At 40.3% G+C, this 18,031-nt stretch overlaps 3 protein-coding genes across 3 annotated transcripts in view; 2 read left to right on the top strand and 1 right to left on the bottom strand.

Moving 5' to 3' along the window:
• Window positions 1-18,031, bottom strand: part of LOC130418925 (ADAMTS-like protein 1) — a 121,458-nt gene that overhangs the window by 100,961 nt on the left and 2,466 nt on the right. The window lies entirely within an intron of this gene.
• Window positions 1,562-3,452, top strand: LOC130418947 (zona pellucida sperm-binding protein 3-like). The gene is made up of 8 exons (XM_056745173.1): window positions 1,562-2,146; window positions 2,217-2,338; window positions 2,430-2,533; window positions 2,614-2,791; window positions 2,861-2,978; window positions 3,051-3,136; window positions 3,213-3,301; window positions 3,382-3,452. Exons 1-8 carry the CDS (start codon window positions 1,562-1,564, stop codon window positions 3,450-3,452), a joined length of 1,353 nt encoding a protein of 450 aa, XP_056601151.1.
• On the top strand, window positions 5,298-7,187 carry LOC130418952 (zona pellucida sperm-binding protein 3-like). Its single transcript, XM_056745185.1, has 8 exons — window positions 5,298-5,876; window positions 5,948-6,069; window positions 6,161-6,264; window positions 6,344-6,521; window positions 6,591-6,708; window positions 6,781-6,866; window positions 6,943-7,031; window positions 7,117-7,187. Exons 1-8 carry the CDS (start codon window positions 5,298-5,300, stop codon window positions 7,185-7,187), a joined length of 1,347 nt encoding a protein of 448 aa, XP_056601163.1.

The following is an 18,031-nucleotide window of genomic DNA, read 5'->3' as shown; positions in this document are numbered from 1 at the left end:
GGTTGCAATTTCCTACATCGCCAATAGTGGCCTCTGAAACTTACACACAGAACCTTTAAAGCAGTTTGGTCTACTGAATTGAATGATGAAGTGGATGATGAGATCTGGGAAGAAGCCTTACCGAGAACAATGAACTGTTAGGTAAACTCGAGGTATAAATTAATTCAGTTCAAAGATGTGCGTCGCCTTCACTATTCTTAAACTAGATTGTGTTTGGAGCGTTTGTATGTTGGTATGTCTGTCTTCTGTGTTTTCACCTTGTCCTTGTTTTTACAGGTATATGACTTTATTTGTTTTGCTTACAGTTAATATGTCTCATGTACAGCTGCTTTGTAACAATGGAAATTGTAAAAAGCGCTACATAAATAAAGTTGAGTTGAGAATTGAGATCAGGTTGGCTTCTTTAGAGAATAATGCTTAAATATTATACGCAACAAATGTAGTTATAGTTTCACCAATTTTTTGTATGTCTCCCATTACTTTTGTGCTATATTGACCGCAATATTAGCATCAGCCATTAAAAGGTGACTTGGGACTTTTTTTCAAAAACATGCAGTTACTAACATATTTACGTAACAATTTACAATATGTGACCACAAAACCAGTCCTAAAGTAGCACGGTAATATTTGTGGCAAAAGCCAACAAAATATTGTATAGGACAAAAGTTTTATTTTATGGCAAAAATCAAAAATTATTTTTAAGTAAAACATTGTAAATCAACAACATACCATCACGCTAAAAACATTAATAAAACGAATACTAAAAATAGCCCATAGGTTTTGACCCCGTCTATATCCAAATGTATTTGTGATCCATTTATTTTATCACTTAGATTCTACAGTGTATTTTAAAACTAAATATGATTTGATTACTACGATTTCTTTAGTGTCTTTATTTTTTTATCTTCATCTGTAGTCTTGTGTTATTTGTATTGTGTGTTTGCACTTACTGGCTTGAATTAAAACTTTTTGAGGGTGAGAGAAATTACCTGCTATAAGAATTCATAGTGTCTCATGAGATGCAAATTGTCCCAATTTGTCTCCGTGATGTCCAGAATATAAAATAAATCATGCTGAATCAAGTTTATTATACAACCACACATTAAAGATTCGTACACACATTCTATTCTAAATGCAATTGGAATGGGGAGGAAAAGGATAAATTCAAATTAAACACTTTGAACTGTTATGATCATTGTCCCTGTTAAGATGTGAAGAATTCTGTTTGTTTATTAAGCTTCATTATTTGAGATATTCAAAAAAAGTACAAGAAACACAAAAACAAGTGCAGCTAGGCTTTTACGGTTGATTGCGTTTTAACTTGACAGGTCTAATTAAAATAAGCAAGATTCTAGCTCTTAATACAAAGTACCTACAGCCTGATTTCCATCTGTGTAATAAATGTCCAACAACATCCACCTGTTGTAAGCTGGTTAGGTAAATGAACAGGTCTAGAGAAGCATTACGCTAATCACTAGAGGGGGGACCCATCCTGATTTCCAGATGTATAAATTTTGATACTGGCTTCAAAAAGCTTCATAGAAACTCAAGGGAAGCAATGATGGGGTTGTGGCAAGTTGGAGTTGGATTTGGCTTGTTGCTTGTTCTTGCATTTGACTTGTCTGATGCACAATGGCGAGGAAGATCGGCACAAGCTCCGAAACCTCGTACATTTTGGCCTCGGTCACAAATGCAAGTTCCTCAGCAGAGTGAAACCAGGGTGCCTCAGTTTCCCCAGACCAACAACCCCATGCTTGTGCCACAGAGATTTCCTTCTCAGTTTTCAATGCAAGCTCCTAGTGTGGTTGGTGGAAAGCCTGGTCAAGATCCTGGCGGTGTACAGTCTAAACAGCTTTTGCAGGGTCCGATGGAAAAACTGATGTGGACCTTTCCAATACTGCCAGAAGAACCATTACAGCCAGAGATTCCTTTTGAGCTGCGAGACCCTATTCCTCCCAACAGTGTAGGGGCGCTGTGCCGTGAGAACTCTGTGTATGTGGAAGTGATGGAGGACTTCTTTGGCACTGGAAAACCACTAATGGCTTCTGGCTTTGCAATGGGAGGCTGTGGGCCAATAGCGCAGGACGAAAATGCTCGAGTGCTCATCTTTGAGTCAGAACTGCATGAATGTGGCAGCATTTTAACGGTGTGAAGACTGATCCTCTTACAAAAGTGTATGTTTTGACTATTATTGAGTAACATTCTTGTTTCTTTAGGTGACCGAAGACTCCCTTGTTTATACCTTCACACTGGTCTATAGTCCACAAGAGGTTTCAGATGCTGTTCCTATTTTCAGGAGTAGTGGTGCTGCTGTCAGTATTGAGTGTCACTATCCAAGGTAAGGTCCTGAGTTCAAGATGGCTGCATTCATGTGCTTGTAGTTATATATTTGACTGTTTCTGGGGACCAACTTTTTCTATAATCTACAGAATGCATAATGTGAGCAGCAATGCCCTGGTGCCCGCTTGGGTACCATATGCAGCTAGTAAGGTTGCAGAAGAGCGGTTGGTCTTCTCTCTCAAGCTCATGACTGGTTTGTATTATACAGCTTTAGCTTTTAATGTAGTTTCAACTTAATTTTGTAGACGTTGCCTTAATTTTTCCTTGAAACAGATGAGTGGCAGTTTGAGAGACCTTCAAACCAATACTTCCTGGGTGACATTGTGAACATTGAAGCTTCTGTGAAGACGTACAATCATGTACCTGTCCGTGTGTTTGTGGACCATTGCGTAGCCACTGCATCCCCTGACGTGAACTCTGACCCCAGATACTCATTCATTGAGAATAATGGGTAAGACATGCCCATTTACCCAGCCTGTCATAGAATCATTGCAGGGTGTTTAACTTGTCTCTTCACCAGGTGCCTGGTTGATGCAAAGTTCACCGGCTCGAGCTCGAGCTACCTGCCTCGAACTCAGATTGATAAGCTGCAGTTTCAGCTGGAGGCTTTCAGGTTCCAGCAAGTGAACAGTGGGCTGGTATGTATTTGCCTTAGTTTTGAGTACATTATAGTGCACTGTTTGGAAACCTGAACCCTGTTGTCTTTGCAGGTCTACATCACATGCATTTTGAAGGCGGTTCCTGTAGCCACTGAAACAAATCCAGAGCAGAAGGCTTGCTCGTTCTCCCCGAATGGGTATGTTGTCTCCAAAAAGCCTTCACTGTGTCAGTAGGGTGATGTTGATCATTGAGCATGTGTCCTTGTTTTGCAGGTGGGTGTCTGTAGATGAATCTGATCAGGTGTGTGGCTGCTGTGACTCAACCTGTAGCAGCAGTAGTGCAAGCGATCAGGTTCTTCGAGGTATGGTAACACGTGGAATAACTACCTATGATTCTGATTATGGTCTTGGAAGTTTCTCACTACTTGTCTGTTCTCTGTAGATCTACGGTGGGAGCAAACATCTATTGGGCCCCTCAATGTGAAGGAATTTGGCTTCGGTCGACTAATTTGAAATGACTATGAGGTCAAGTGATGAATAAACTGTTAATTGATTTATACATGGTCTATAAGTGGTCGTCCATCAAAAAGTCTTAAACATCTTATTTATGTGTTTGCCGTTTCATAGTTCTGATTTGTCACTCGACGCCCTTCTACCTTAAGCAGTAATGCATATAGATGAATAGTTGTGGACTTTTACTGATTTTGCTAGGTAATGCATTGTAGGTACACAAAAGCCTATAAATAAACTTATACCCTGAGGGTAAATAATAGGTGAACTATCGTGTAGAAGATCTTAACTTCACACAAACTGCAAAAAATTTCCCTAAATCTGACTCGGTTGAAGTGTTTTCCAAAGGCCAATATTGACTTAAACAATTTCAAATGAGGAAATACTATTTTAGGTGTGGCGCTTTCAAGAATAGTGTAGATTGTGAACCGCTAAATGTGTTAACGGCATAACTTCTCTAGCAATTAACATGATTCTGTGCATAGGTGGTAAGTAGTGTTGTAATGGAAGCTAGAGTTTTTCTTGAGTGGCATAGCTGAAGCTTGAAGATTGCCTCTTTATACACTGCTGCCTATATTATGCAAATACTATTAGATATTAGCATATCACCTTTGTTTTGATTTGGCCTTTAGTTTGTAGTTGCATATAGGATCGCAACTGACAACCCCTTTCCGTTGAATTCTAATTTGTTTGACAACGCAGCTTACAGTGAAAGCATGGGATGTGTTTGTATTTTGCAATGTAAAAATTTGAAAGTTATTTACAATATATTAAAAAAAACTTGACGCCGTTTGGATTGTATCTTGAAGGGATACTGATATGATTTTTTTTGCCAATGTCTGTTGACTTGGGGAAATCTACCAGCAAATTGTTTTTGCAAAAACAGGCAATTACTACCACATTAAACATATTTTGGTGACCTTGTAACACAAAATAGTCTTAAACTAGCATTGAAATATGATGCAAAAGCAATGATCCATAGTGTCTCATGAGATGCAAACTTTCCCAATTTGTCTCTGATGTCCAGAGTATAATATAGGTCATGCTGAATCAAGTTTAACATACGACCACACATTCTAGATTTGTTTGCACAATGAAATCGTACTACAATTGGAATGGGGAGGAAAACTGATAAATTCATGTTAAGGGGCAGTCGTGGCTTATGGTTGGAGTCGGACTCGTGGCCAGAAGATTGCCAGTTAGATTCTTAGGGGCCAGAAGGTTGCCGGTTCGATTCTCAGGGCAGGTTCTAAGGTGCCCTTGAGCAAGGCACCTTACCCCTCCTTGCTCCTTGAGCACTGCAGTGATAGCTGCCCACTGCTCCGGGTGTACATGTGTTCACCACTCTCTGGATGGATTAAAAGCAGAGGTTGCATTGCGGGTATGGGTCACCATATCTGACTAATAGGTCATTTTCACATTCACTTAACTAATTTGAACTGTTTTGATCATTGTCCTTGTGAAGAAATCTGTATCCTATAAAGCTTTATTATTTTAGATACTTTCTAGAGTATAAATCTGTGTGTGGTTTTGTGTCCGTATACATAAAAAGTACAAGAAACACAAAAACAAGTGCAGCTATGCTTTTACGGTTGATTGCGTTTTAACTTGACAGGTCTAATTAAAATAAGCAAGATTCTAGTTCTTAATACAAAGTACCTACATCCTGATTTCCATCTGTGTAATAAACGTCCAACAACATCCACCTGTTGTAAGCTGGTTAGGAAAATGAACAGGTCTAGAGAAGCATTACGCTAATCACTAGAGGGCGGACCCATCCTGATTTCCAGATGTATAAATTTTGATACTGGCTTCCAAAAGTGTTATAGAAACTCAAGTGAAGCAATGATGGGGTTGTGGCAAGTTGGATTTGGCATAGTGTTGGTTCTTGCAGTTTGCATGTCTGATGCACAATGGCAAGGAAGATCGATGCAAACTCAGAAACCTCGTACATTTAGGCCTCGGTCACAAATGCAAGTTCCTCAGCAGAGTGAAACCAGGGTGCCTCAGTTTCCCCAAACCAACAACCCCATGCTTGTGCCACAGAGATTTCCTTCTCAGTTTTCAATGCAAGCTCCTAGTGTGGTTGGTGGAAAGCCTGGTCAAGATCCTGTCGGTGTACAGTCTAAACAGCTTTTGCAGGGTCCCATGGAAAAACTGACGTGGACCTTTCCAATACTGCCAGAAGAACCATTACAGCCAGAGATTCCTTTTGAGCTGCGAGACCCTATTCCTCCCAACAGTGTAGGGGCGCTGTGCCGTGAGAACTCTGTGTATGTGGAAGTGATGGAGGACTTCTTTGCCACTGGAAAACCACTAATGGCTTCTGGTTTTGCAATGGGAGGCTGTGGGCCAATAGCGCAGGACGAAAATGCTCGAGTGCTCATCTTTGAGTCAGAACTGCATGAATGTGGCAGCATGTTAACGGTTTGAAGACTGATCCTCTTACAAAACGTGTATGTTTTGACTATTCTTGAGTAACATTCTTGTTTCTTTAGGTGACCGAAGACTCCCTTGTGTATACCTTCACACTGGTCTATAGTCCACAAGAGGTTTCAGATGCTGTTCCTATTTTCAGGAGTAGTGGTGCTGCTGTCAGTATTGAGTGTCACTATCCAAGGTAAGGTCCTGAGTTCAAGATGGCTGCATTCATGTGCTTGTAGTTATATATTTGACTGTTTCTGGGGACCAACTTTTTCTATAATCTACAGAATGCATAATGTGAGCAGCAATGCCCTGGTGCCCGCTTGGGTACCATATGCAGCTAGTAAGGTTGCAGAAGAGCGGTTGGTCTTCTCCCTCAAGCTCATGACTGGTTTGTATTATACAGCTTTAGCTTTTAATGTAGTTTCAACTTAATTTTGTAGACGTTGCCTTAATTTTCCTTGAAACAGATGAGTGGCAGTTTGAGAGACCTTCAAACCAATACTTCCTGGGTGACATTGTGAACATTGAAGCTTCTGTGAAGACGTACAATCATGTACCTGTCCGTGTGTTTGTGGACCGTTGCGTAGCCACTGCATCCCCTGACGTGAACTCTGACCCCAGATACTCATTCATTGAGAATAATGGGTAAGACATGCCCATTTACCCAGCCTGTCGTAGAATTATTGCAGGGTGTTTAACTTGTCTCTTCACCAGGTGCCTGGTTGATGCAAAGTTCACCGGCTCGAGCTCTCGCTACCTGCCTCGAACTCAGATTGATAAGCTGCAGTTTCAGCTTGAGGCTTTCAGGTTCCAGCAAGTGAACAGTGGGCTGGTATGTATTTGCCTTAGTTTTGAGTTCATTATAGTGCACCGTTTGGAAACCTGAACCCTGTTGTCTTTGCAGGTCTACATCACGTGCATTTTGAAGGCGGTTCCTGTAGCCACTGAAACAAATCCAGAGCAGAAGGCTTGCTCATTCTCTCCGAATGGGTATGTTGTCCCCAAATAGCCTTCACTGTGTCAGTAGGGTGATGTTGATCATTGAGCATGTGTCCTTGTTTTGCAGGTGGGTGTCTGTAGATGAATCTGATCAGGTGTGTGGCTGCTGTGACTCAACCTGTAGCAGCAGTAGTGCAAGCGATCAGGTTCTTCGAGGTATGGGTAACACGTGGAATAACTACCTTTGATTCTGCTTTTGGTCTTGGAAGTTTCTCACTATTTGTCTTATTTTTACTTGTAGATCTACGGTGGGAGCAAACATCTATTGGGCCCCTCAATGTGAAGGAATTTGGCTTCGGTCGACTAATTTGAAATGACTATGAGGTCAAGTGATGAATAAACTGTTAATTGATTTATACATGGTCTATAAGTGGTCGTCCATCAAAAAGTCTTAAACATCTTATTTATGTGTTTGCCGTTTCATAGTTCTGATTTGTCACTCGACGCCCTTCTACCTTAAGCAGTAATGCATATAGATGAATAGTTGTGGACTTTTACTGATTTTGCTAGGTAATGCATTGTAGGTACACAAAAGCCTATAAATAAACTTATACCCTGAGGGTAAATAATAGGTGAACTATCGTGTAGAAGATCTTAACTTCACACAAACTGCAAAAAATTTCCCTAAATCTGACTCGGTTGAAGTGTTTTCCAAAGGCCAATATTGACTTAAACAATTTCAAATGAGGAAATACTATTTTAGGTGTGGCGCTTTCAAGAATAGTGTAGATTGTGAACCGCTAAATGTGTTAACGGCATAACTTCTCTAGCAGTTAACATGATTCCGTGCATAGGTGATAAGTAGTGTTGTAATGTAAGCTAGTTTTTCTTGAGTGGCATAGCTGAGGATTGCCTATTGCCTTTTTATACACTGCTGCCTATATAATGCACATGTTATTAGACATTAGCATATCATCTTTGTTTTGAGTTGGCCTTTAGTTTGTAGTTGGATATAGGGTTCCAATTACTACCACACTAAACATATTTTGGTGACCCTGTACCTCAAAATAGTCTTAAACTAGCATTGAAATATGCAAAAGCAATGATTCATAGTGTCTCATGAGATGCAAACTGTCCCAATTTGTCTCTGTGATGTCCAGAGTATAATATAGGTCATGCTGAATCAAGTTTAACATACGACCACACAGTCTAGATTCGTTTGCACAATGAAATCGTACTACAATTGGAATGGGGAGGAAAACTGATAAATTCACGTTAAGGGGCAGTCCTGGCTTATGGTTGGAGTCGGACTCATGGCCAGAAGATTGCCAGTTAGATTCTTAGGGGCCAGAAGGTTGCCGGTTCGATTCTCAGGGCAGGTTCTAAGGTGCCCTTGAGCAAGACACCTTACCCCTACTTGCTCCTTGAGCACTGCAGTGATAGCTGCCCACTGCTCCGGGTGTACATGTGTTCACCACTTGCTGTGCGTGTTTTCACTACTCTCTGGATGGATTAAAAGCAGAGGTTGCATTGCGGGTATGGGTCACCATATCTGACTAATAGGTCATTTTCACATTCACTTAAATAATTTGAACTGTTTTGATCATTGTCCCTGTGAAGAAATCTGTATCCTTATGAAGCTTTATTATTTTAGATACTTTCTAGAGTATAAATCTGTGTGTGGTTTTGTGTCCGTATACATAAAAAGTACAAGAAACACAAAAACAAGTGCAGCTAGGCTTTTACGGTTGATTGCGTTTTAACTTGACAGGTCTAATTAAAATAAGCAAGAGTCTAGCTCTTAATACAAAGTACCTACATCCTGATTTCCATCTGTGTAATAAATGTCCAACAACATCCACCTGTTGTAAGCTGGTTAGGAAAATGAACAGGTCTAGAGAAGCATTACGCTAATCACTAGAGGGCGGACCCATCCTGATTTCCAGATGTATAAATTTTGATACTGGCTTCCAAAAGCGTTATAGAAACTCAAGTGAAGCAATGATGGGGTTGTGGCAAGTTGGATTTGGCATAGTGTTGGTTCTTGCAGTTTGCATGTCTGATGCACAATGGCGAGGAAGATCGATGCAAACTCAGAAACCTCGTACATTTAGGCCTCGGTCACAAATGCAAGTTCCTCAGCAGAGTGAAACCAGGGTGCCTCAGTTTCCCCAAACCAACAACCCCATGCTTGTGCCACAGAGATTTCCTTCTCAGTTTTCAATGCAAGCTCCTAGTGTGGTTGGTGGAAAGCCTGGTCAAGATCCTGTCGGTGTACAGTCTAAACAGCTTTTGCAGGGTCCCATGGAAAAACTGACGTGGACCTTTCCAATACTGCCAGAAGAACCATTACAGCCAGAGATTCCTTTTGAGCTGCGAGACCCTATTCCTCCCAACAGTGTAGGGGCGCTGTGCCGTGAGAACTCTGTGTATGTGGAAGTGATGGAGGACTTCTTTGGCACTGGAAAACCACTAATGGCTTCTGGTTTTGCAATGGGAGGCTGTGGGCCAATAGCGCAGGACGAAAATGCTCGAGTGCTCATCTTTGAGTCAGAACTGCATGAATGTGGCAGCATGTTAACGGTGTGAAGACTGATCCTCTTACAAAACGTGTATGTTTTGACTATTCTTGAGTAACATTCTTGTTTCTTTAGGTGACCGAAGACTCCCTTGTGTATACCTTCACACTGGTCTATAGTCCACAAGAGGTTTCAGATGCTGTTCCTATTTTCAGGAGTAGTGGTGCTGCTGTCAGTATTGAGTGTCACTATCCAAGGTAAGGTCCTGAGTTCAAGATGGCTGCATTCATGTGCTTGTAGTTATATATTTGACTGTTTCTGGGGACCAACTTTTTCTATAATCTACAGAATGCATAATGTGAGCAGCAATGCCCTGGTGCCCGCTTGGGTACCATATGCAGCTAGTAAGGTCGCAGAAGAGCGGTTGGTCTTCTCCCTCAAGCTCATGACTGGTTTGTATTATACAGCTTTAGCTTTTAATGTAGTTTCAACTTAATTTTGTAGACGTTGCCTTAATTTTCCTTGAAACAGATGAGTGGCAGTTTGAGAGACCTTCAAACCAATACTTCCTGGGTGACATTGTGAACATTGAAGCTTCTGTGAAGACGTACAATCATGTACCTGTCCGTGTGTTTGTGGACCGTTGCGTAGCCACTGCATCCCCTGACGTAAACTCTGACCCCAGATACTCATTCATTGAGAATAATGGGTAAGACATGCCCATTTACCCAGCCTGTCCTAGAAGTCCTGCAGGGTGTTTAACTTTTCTCTTCACCAGGTGCCTGGTTGATGCAAAGTTCACCGGCTCTAGCTCTCGCTACCTGCCTCGAACTCAGATTGATAAGCTGCAGTTTCAGCTGGAGGCTTTCAGGTTCCAGCAAGTGAACAGTGGGCTGGTATGTATTTGCCTTAGTTTTGAGTACATTATAGTGCACTGTTTGGAAACCTGAACCCTGTTGTCTTTGCAGGTCTACATCACGTGCCTTTTGAAGGCGGTTCCTGTAGCCACTGAAACAAATCCAGAGCAGAAGGCTTGCTCGTTCTCTCCGAATGGGTATGTTGTCCCCAAATAGCCTTCACTGTGTCAGTAGGGTGCTGTTGATCATTGAGCATGTGTCTTTGGCAGTTGGGTGTCTATAGATGAATCTGATCAGGTGTGTGGCTGCTGTGACTCGACCTGTAGCAGTAGTAGTGCAAGCGATCCGCTTCGAGGTATGGGTAACACATCGACTTAAACTTTCTATGATTCTGATTATGGTCTTGGAAGTTTCTCACTACTTGTCTGTTATCTGTAGATCTACTGTGGGAGCAAACATCTATTGGGCCCCTCAATGTGAAGGAATTTGGCTCCGGTCGACTGTAATTTGAAATGTTTGTGAGGTCAAATGATGAATAAACTGTTCTTAATTGATTTGAACATGGTCTCTGTGGTCGTGGCTGAAGAAGTCTTGCACAGTTCACATGTTTGCCATTTTATGGTTCTGATTTTTCATTGCAAGCCACTCTACTTTAGCTGTAATTTAGATTAATACTTGTTACAGGACTTTTTTTTTTTTTAAGTAATGCAGGGAAGGTACGAAAAATCCTGTACCTGCCCAAACATAACACATCCCTAAGTGAACAATGTACAAGCCCTTAACTTTAGTTGTAAGCTTGCAACATATTCCTGAAATCCGACTTGGTTGATGTTGTTTCCAAGGGTCAATGTTGTCTTGAGAACAAAGTTAAAAATGGGAAAGCTTATTTTAGGTGTGGAGCTTCCAAGACTCATGTAGCTTGTGAAGCGCTAAATGTGTTGAACTCTACCTATGGTCTCTACTGCCTCGGTCTTATCTTGGTCTCAGACGTGGTGGTCTCAATTTAATTCAAGACCTCAACCGTGTGAACACAATTGTTGCATTGTCTGATTTATGTGATTTGTTAAATTTCTGCACCATAAATCACCCAAGTTACTCATTTCTATGACTAGGTGATTTGTGGATCTTTTGAAGGAATTTTAGGAGTGCAGGTCTTGGTCTTGCCTCTGCCTCCCTCTATTCATGGTCTTGTCTTTGCCAACCCCTCAAAGTCCTTGTCTTGGTCTTGACACCCTGTGATCTCTGTCTTTGTGGTCTCGACTATACTAGGCTTGTCCTGAGCATGATGAAAATATACACTGAACCACGTTATATTACATCCAAGGGATACTAGACAAATAGCAGCAATGTCAGCAGATTGGACCGTAAGCCAAGGTGGTAACGTAAAGCTGTATACTGGCCACATGTACCGTGGTCTGAAATTTACAAGCATGCACAAAAAATAGCCATTTCTAAAAAAAGGTTTAATGTGTATAAGTCAAATATACATAACATTTTAATTACGTGATTGTAGCTATTATAAACATTTGTATTCTGCAACTATTGCTTTTCTTACCAACGCAACAGGATGTAGCAGACATATGGAGGTAGGATGAGATTCATCGCACAGATGTGTTTCTGCGGATAACGCCTATGTGGAGGGCGTCAGGGAAGCCTCGGAGGGTTAAAGATCAATAACAGAGCGAGGAAAAGCTGTAGTAGGGCAAGGACAGGAAAACGGAATGGCAAAGGGAAGTGTGTGTTTGACCAAACCCTGTGACTGATGCTCATTTACAGCAAGAGCACATGGATGATGATGTCATAGGAGGCAGTGCCGTAAAACGGACGGTGGATATAATGCTCATTTAGTGTTGAAAATCTGTGTTCAAGTTCTCAGAGACAAACACAAAAAAAACTCGACATAACACTTTACATCTGTTATGCATGCAAAAACTTTGTCTAACATTTGTAGTATCCTTGTGCTTCAAAAATGTCTTCTAAGTATCAAACTGTTTCATGTCTAATAAACTGTATTATGCTTAAGTGGGTCTGCCTAATTAAAAGAATTGGAAAACATGCCCATTGCATACGACGTAGACAAGAGAGGGCTTGTTTAAAATTATCTTGCATTTTTTGTTGTTGTTTCTCCCTACAAATTCTTCTTGTCTTGGTTGTGTTATCCGGTTTCCCCTTTGTAATAAACATAAAAATATCGCCATGCTAACACTTTGTCCAATAAATCCCAATGATTTTAAAACTTTGGCAACGTATGCATGTGTACGATATTTATTCACTTAAAGTACAGACACTATTTTCAAACATATGCTTAAGAAAATGTCCTTGTTTAGTCTATGATAACTCTTTGAAGTGAAAATGTCAGGTTTATGACCGTCTCTCACACCAAAAACGTGCAATGGTTTGCATTAAAGAAGATCATTTCCTAAATCCCTTCATAAATCTCTTTCTACTAAATGTTGTGATTATTCACTAATAATCTAATAATTCATCATTTCAGAACAGTGGTGTCTCTGCCAATTCACAAGATTGGGTATAAAAGTTTTATGCATTAAATCCATATTAAGATTATATTCACTTACACGTTTTTAAAATTATGAGAAAAACTTTATTATTGGATAAAGTTTGTCATTTTAGATGTCACGACTAGCAAAAACTTACAGAAATAACAATTTTAATGGAAGAAAGTATTTAAGTACATCACTAAAACGCCAACATGTCTTGACTTCATCATCTCTTATGGACAAATCCACAAAACACAATGTCCACCCAGTACTGGAAACCTTTGAAATTTTGGAAATTTGAGGACCATGCACTGAAATATTCCCATAGAAAAAACACTGACAAATTCCAAATCAATAGAATCACTTTGAAGCAGTAAAAACACATGACACAGGGCATGAACTGGTGCAAACATGAAAAAAGTGCTGCTGTACTGAACCTGTCAGCATACACGAGGGTTAAGATGACAGGTTCATACAGGTAATGAACTGGACAGATACAGGTTAATGGAAAGATAATTGCTTTTCCACACCCAAAAGAAAAGTGTTTTTGTTTGCTCACTGTATGTGTAGACAAGACCGTGCATGTGTCTGAGACTACTCTGTGATCAACATCTTCAAAACGTGCACGAGAGATAATGCGGCTGAGATGGTAAAGTAGATGACATCAGACATCTCTGGCATGAAAGGGATGGTGATAATAGAATGACAATAAAGAAGACAAAATCCTTTTGAAGAAGCCTGAAAAGAATTTGGGTTTGGACGGTGCCAAGAAAAATCATTACAAAGTGCATCTTGCCTGTAATCATTTACTCACCCTCTTCTCATTCCAAACTTGAATGTGTTTCTTTCGTTAGCAGAACATAAAAGAAGATATTTTGAAGAAAGTTCCATCCCCCGTTCACTTCTTGTATGGACACAAAACCAATGCAAATGAATGGGTGCCTGTTAACAACATTTTTCCTAACATCTTCTTTTGTGTCTTGCAGGAGATTATTTTGGGTGAACTATCACTTTAAGCTTTATTTTAGTTAGATAACACAACAAACATAGACGTGGCATCGGTTGACATCCACCATGACACAGTATACAAGATGAAACAACCGATTCTCGCCTCCCAACACCCATAGCATATACGAATCACCACAACACCCTATGAGTGTTTTTAGCTCTTAAAACCTTATTTAGTTTCGCTGTACTCCTTCAAAACCCTTTACAGGACACAATAAGTAAGTAGACGAGACGTGCTTCACAAAGTGCAAATATGAACTCAAACAAATCATTTTTAATTTAGCCGCATCCCTACAGACACGCACACTAAACCGCCACAGTAACTCATAAATCTCAATATCACACGTCAAAACAACCAATACAGCACCTTCGCTCTGCTAAAATAACCAACCGCCAACCAACCTCAATCTATGGGATGCGTTTGACCTGTACGCTTCACTTTAAAAGCGTCTCTCGAGACGCAGGAGTCGCAGCCGTCTGCTCTGGTTCCCACGGCCCTGCTACCTGGCTGCGTGGACCACACAAAAACTGCGGCTTTCTCAGAGACAGACCAGGCCCCGGTTCTGTGCTACCACATATGTATTAAAAAGGCGGTTGGGGGGTTCCCTTTGTAATCCTCAAGATTTGTCTGGGAACTGAGGCATACAAAGCAGACGGTCATGAGACTTATCAAGTCACACACTCGTACCGAAGAAAGCGACGACACGTCAAAACACACGGCCATGTGAAAATTCAACAAACGTAAGCTGATTAAATCCTTGCAAAGCTTAAAGCACAACACGCCTCCACAATGGACTGTTTTGTGATCAGATTCAAACGCATCATCTGTACAAAAATTTTGCTCTCTGTATCAGTTTGCAGGTTTCATGTAAGAAGTCGTAAAAACGCAGAGATTTCACAGAGTTCAAACAGCAGCCGTGGTGTAAGTGGGTCCGAAGGTCTTTGGGATATTTCAAAGTGTGGGTCAAAGGACAGGCGTGATGGAGGATAGGGATGAGTGCTTCATAGGGTGCTGTGATAACTGCGATACAGGAGTGAATTCATCTTCATTTATTCTGTTTCATGCGTTCTGAGCTGAGATCAGTCTTTTTGTGAAATGACTCAAAAATATCAAATCTGCCTATGTTACAGTATATCAGTCATGAAGACAAACATATTTGCTTTTAAACTGTGGGCCTCAGATGACAATAAATCAAGACCATTTTTATTATAAATCCATTTACATTTTTTATAAGCAAAATAATTGAAGAGTTTATCTGCCAAACCAGATAATTCTTTAATTGTGTTTTATTGTGTTAGTAAGATGTGTTTTTTGTTTGTTATTATTACTTAAAGTGATTTTGTTAACTGGACCCCATTCACTTGCATTGGCACACTATAGAAGTGAATGGGGTCCACTGCTGTTCTCTTTCCAACTTTCTTCAAAATATCTTCTCGTGTTCTGCGGCAGAAAGAAAGTCATGAAGGTTTAAAATGACAAGAGGGTGAATTAATGATTACAGAATTTTCATTTTCATGTGAGCTATCACTTTAATCAAAACAACACAACTGCAGTTTGATGTATAATCATTGAAATGCACAATAAAAAAACAGGATTTTGGAAAAAACTTTAAAAGTTCTGTTTGTTTAAATGAACTCTTCAATTTTAGTTACATTGGAAAATGTCATTATTTGGTATGTTTAGTCTTTGCTATCAAAACTTGAGTTATGATTCCATGATTTATAATTCATGCATTATTGACCTTAACACTTCTTTATTTAATATCAAAACATTGTTTTGTCTTAAATTGCTCAAAATCCCCAAACTTTGTTTATTTCAATATTTCAATTAGATATGGAGCCCCAGATTTCCAATTTGGTCTCAGAATTTTGGACATCACTCGACCCCTTGTGTGAGGTTTGATTGACAGGCGACCAGACCAATCATAACGCCAATATTATGCTTTGGCTGATATCGGACATAGCAAAAGGGCGAAAAACATAGCAAAGGGTCAAATGTATGCTTGGTTTATTTTAACTATTTTGTTGGTTTTCTTTTCTTGATGTGGATATCTGGTTCAGCAAAGTCACGGTGGCTGCTCAAAGACTGACTGTCAATTTGAGACAAATGGCTAACACCGTGTCTACACAGGACGCGACGCAACACGATAAAAAACATAAGAATGCATTGAAACCCATTATAATTTTTTATTTTGTCCACACTGGATGCGGCATGACGCAACACAACAAAGCCATTATAAAGCCGTTTTTTGCTCTTGTCGCGTCCGGTGTAGCCACGCTGTGAATGTTTTTTGAAAAAACATTAATAATAAAAAAATGAATCGCTCATTTGCAGTGGATAAACAGGTTTTACTGTACATATACAAGAACATTTTAATAATTATCTTATGCTGTTTTTCCTAGTATCAAGCATAAAAACGTTAAGGGTGTGAAAACACAAGTAAGCACATCTAAGCAACAGAGCAGCAGTGTCTCTCTCTCTCTCGCTCTCGCTCTCTCTCTCGCTCTCTGGCAGAGTCATGCAGTGGTTTTTACACAATGCATATGGAGAGGAAAGCCGCAGATGTGCAAACCACAGGAGGAATCATTAGCTTCGCAAACGTTCACTGCAGCGAGGCGTGGTGACCCCACTGGTGCATAACTGCCCCCCTTCCAAAACCTGCTCTTTCTTTAATTCATCCTCATGTCAGATCCCTCGCTCCTTCGCTCATTCAACTCAACCTTATGTTGTTTCTTCTCCAGCTCGTCATGATCTCTGTTTGATGTTCTCCTCCTTGTATCTCTCTTTTGATCTGTATCGCTGTCTTTAAGTGCACCTGCACTCTTTATCGGACCTCTTTCTACTGATCAATGAAGCTTGCCAGGTCATTCATTATTTCCTTCCTCTACCGGTACATGGAGTTCAGCAAGCTTGCTCATCACCCTGATAAAAAACCATGGAGCTTGGCACTGCGTTCTCGTTTGAAAAACACCTACAGAAAATTGTTGTTTCTCAATCTGTGAACCATATGATGTGTTTATTTGTGACCTCATGTTTCACTCGTAGCTTTGAACGCTACAGAACAGGAAACAAACACACCCAAAACATTCGATCTAAGAAGCAACTAAATGCTACGAAAGCAATAATAAAAGGAAAAAGATCAATGTCAATTTTAGGATTGATTTTTCTTGCATTTTGCATTCATTCTGACCTTACAGCGTCTCTGACCATCTTATTCTGTGTGCGGAAACCCTTTAAAGCCATCTGTTGTTTTAACGCCCTCTCCTGGGCGATCCTGAGAACTGACAGGTGCTCTTTAACCTTTAAAAAAACGGCTGCTGGTTCCTCTACATGTATGCATGTCCTCTAATTCACACTGAAAGAAGTACAAAATATGAAATGTCTGCGTGACAATGTCTTATTGTGCATCATGCTATTGCTTAACAAGCTGGACAACAATTTTCCTTTGTAAGGCCAGAAGGCAACATGGGAAATGGCAGCGTTTGCCAAACCGTCTCCGGGGTCTCTATGAGTTTGTAAAACAAATACGTGTCAATAGCTCACAAAATCTGTTTTAGATGGGCCGTGCATCACAGAGCCAATGCCAACAATCAACAATACCAGTCATGCCAATTATTTCATCCCAAAACTATTTATAATTCTCATGTACGAGGCCTGTGTCCCATTAGCCCAACGTTGTATCTCTCTCGTAATACTTCCTCATTGTACCAAGTTAAAAACTCACTGGCGTGCGTCCACATATCCCGTCTGGCCAAAAGGATGTCCAGTGCGAAAGAAAGGAAACCATTCACCCTCCCGATTTCATTCATGTACGGGACAGATACGTCTTTAATAGTTACATCAGCAGCAAATCCCGGGCGTTTCCTTCGGTTATTAACCAGATAAGAAACAAATGCCAAAGCATTCTGTTGCTTGTAAACTTGAAAATACCACTCCCTGTCCCATAATGCTTCTGTATACAAGAAAACCTGAAACAAATTAAACTATTGAGGATGGGAGACACAGCTACGGGGAATGAGACGTCAATGATGGTGTTCATTTTGGTAGAAAATCTCCCTCAAGCAGGTGAACCATTCAGAAATGCAAAACTATTTTGTTGGATGAAAAATAACGTTTGAGCCTTAGGTTTAAAATGTAATATAACAATGAGAAAGCATTCTTTCCATATCTACAAATCTAACGTTGTTCAGGTGATACTGTATTGCTCTGAATCGAGGCCCCGAATTGCTTACGTCCTTCATTATCAAATCTATCTGGGAACGACCGGGTTGATGACAGAATGGAGTACAAAACACTAGCAAAAAATTGGATAAGAACACACCGTTTTGGAAAT

Source organism: Triplophysa dalaica, chromosome 1 (genome assembly GCF_015846415.1).
Source record: "Triplophysa dalaica isolate WHDGS20190420 chromosome 1, ASM1584641v1, whole genome shotgun sequence".
In the NCBI taxonomy this organism is placed as follows: Eukaryota; Metazoa; Chordata; class Actinopteri; order Cypriniformes; family Nemacheilidae; genus Triplophysa; species Triplophysa dalaica.
This window is presented reverse-complemented; position numbering and strand designations above follow the sequence as displayed.

Excerpts from the sequence above, each read along its gene's own strand:
- LOC130418952 (XM_056745185.1), top strand. The coding sequence starts at position 5,298 with ATGGGGTTGTGGCAAGTTGGATTTGGCATAGTGTTGGTTCTTGCAGTT. Across the intron at positions 5,877-5,947 it reads AATGTGGCAGCATGTTAACG|GTGACCGAAGACTCCCTTGT; the intron begins GTTTGAAGACTG and ends TTGTTTCTTTAG. Across the intron at positions 6,070-6,160 it reads ATTGAGTGTCACTATCCAAG|AATGCATAATGTGAGCAGCA; the intron begins GTAAGGTCCTGA and ends TATAATCTACAG.
- LOC130418947 (XM_056745173.1), top strand. The coding sequence starts at position 1,562 with ATGGGGTTGTGGCAAGTTGGAGTTGGATTTGGCTTGTTGCTTGTTCTT. Across the intron at positions 2,979-3,050 it reads AGCAAGTGAACAGTGGGCTG|GTCTACATCACATGCATTTT; the intron begins GTATGTATTTGC and ends TTGTCTTTGCAG. Across the intron at positions 3,302-3,381 it reads AAGCGATCAGGTTCTTCGAG|ATCTACGGTGGGAGCAAACA; the intron begins GTATGGTAACAC and ends TGTTCTCTGTAG.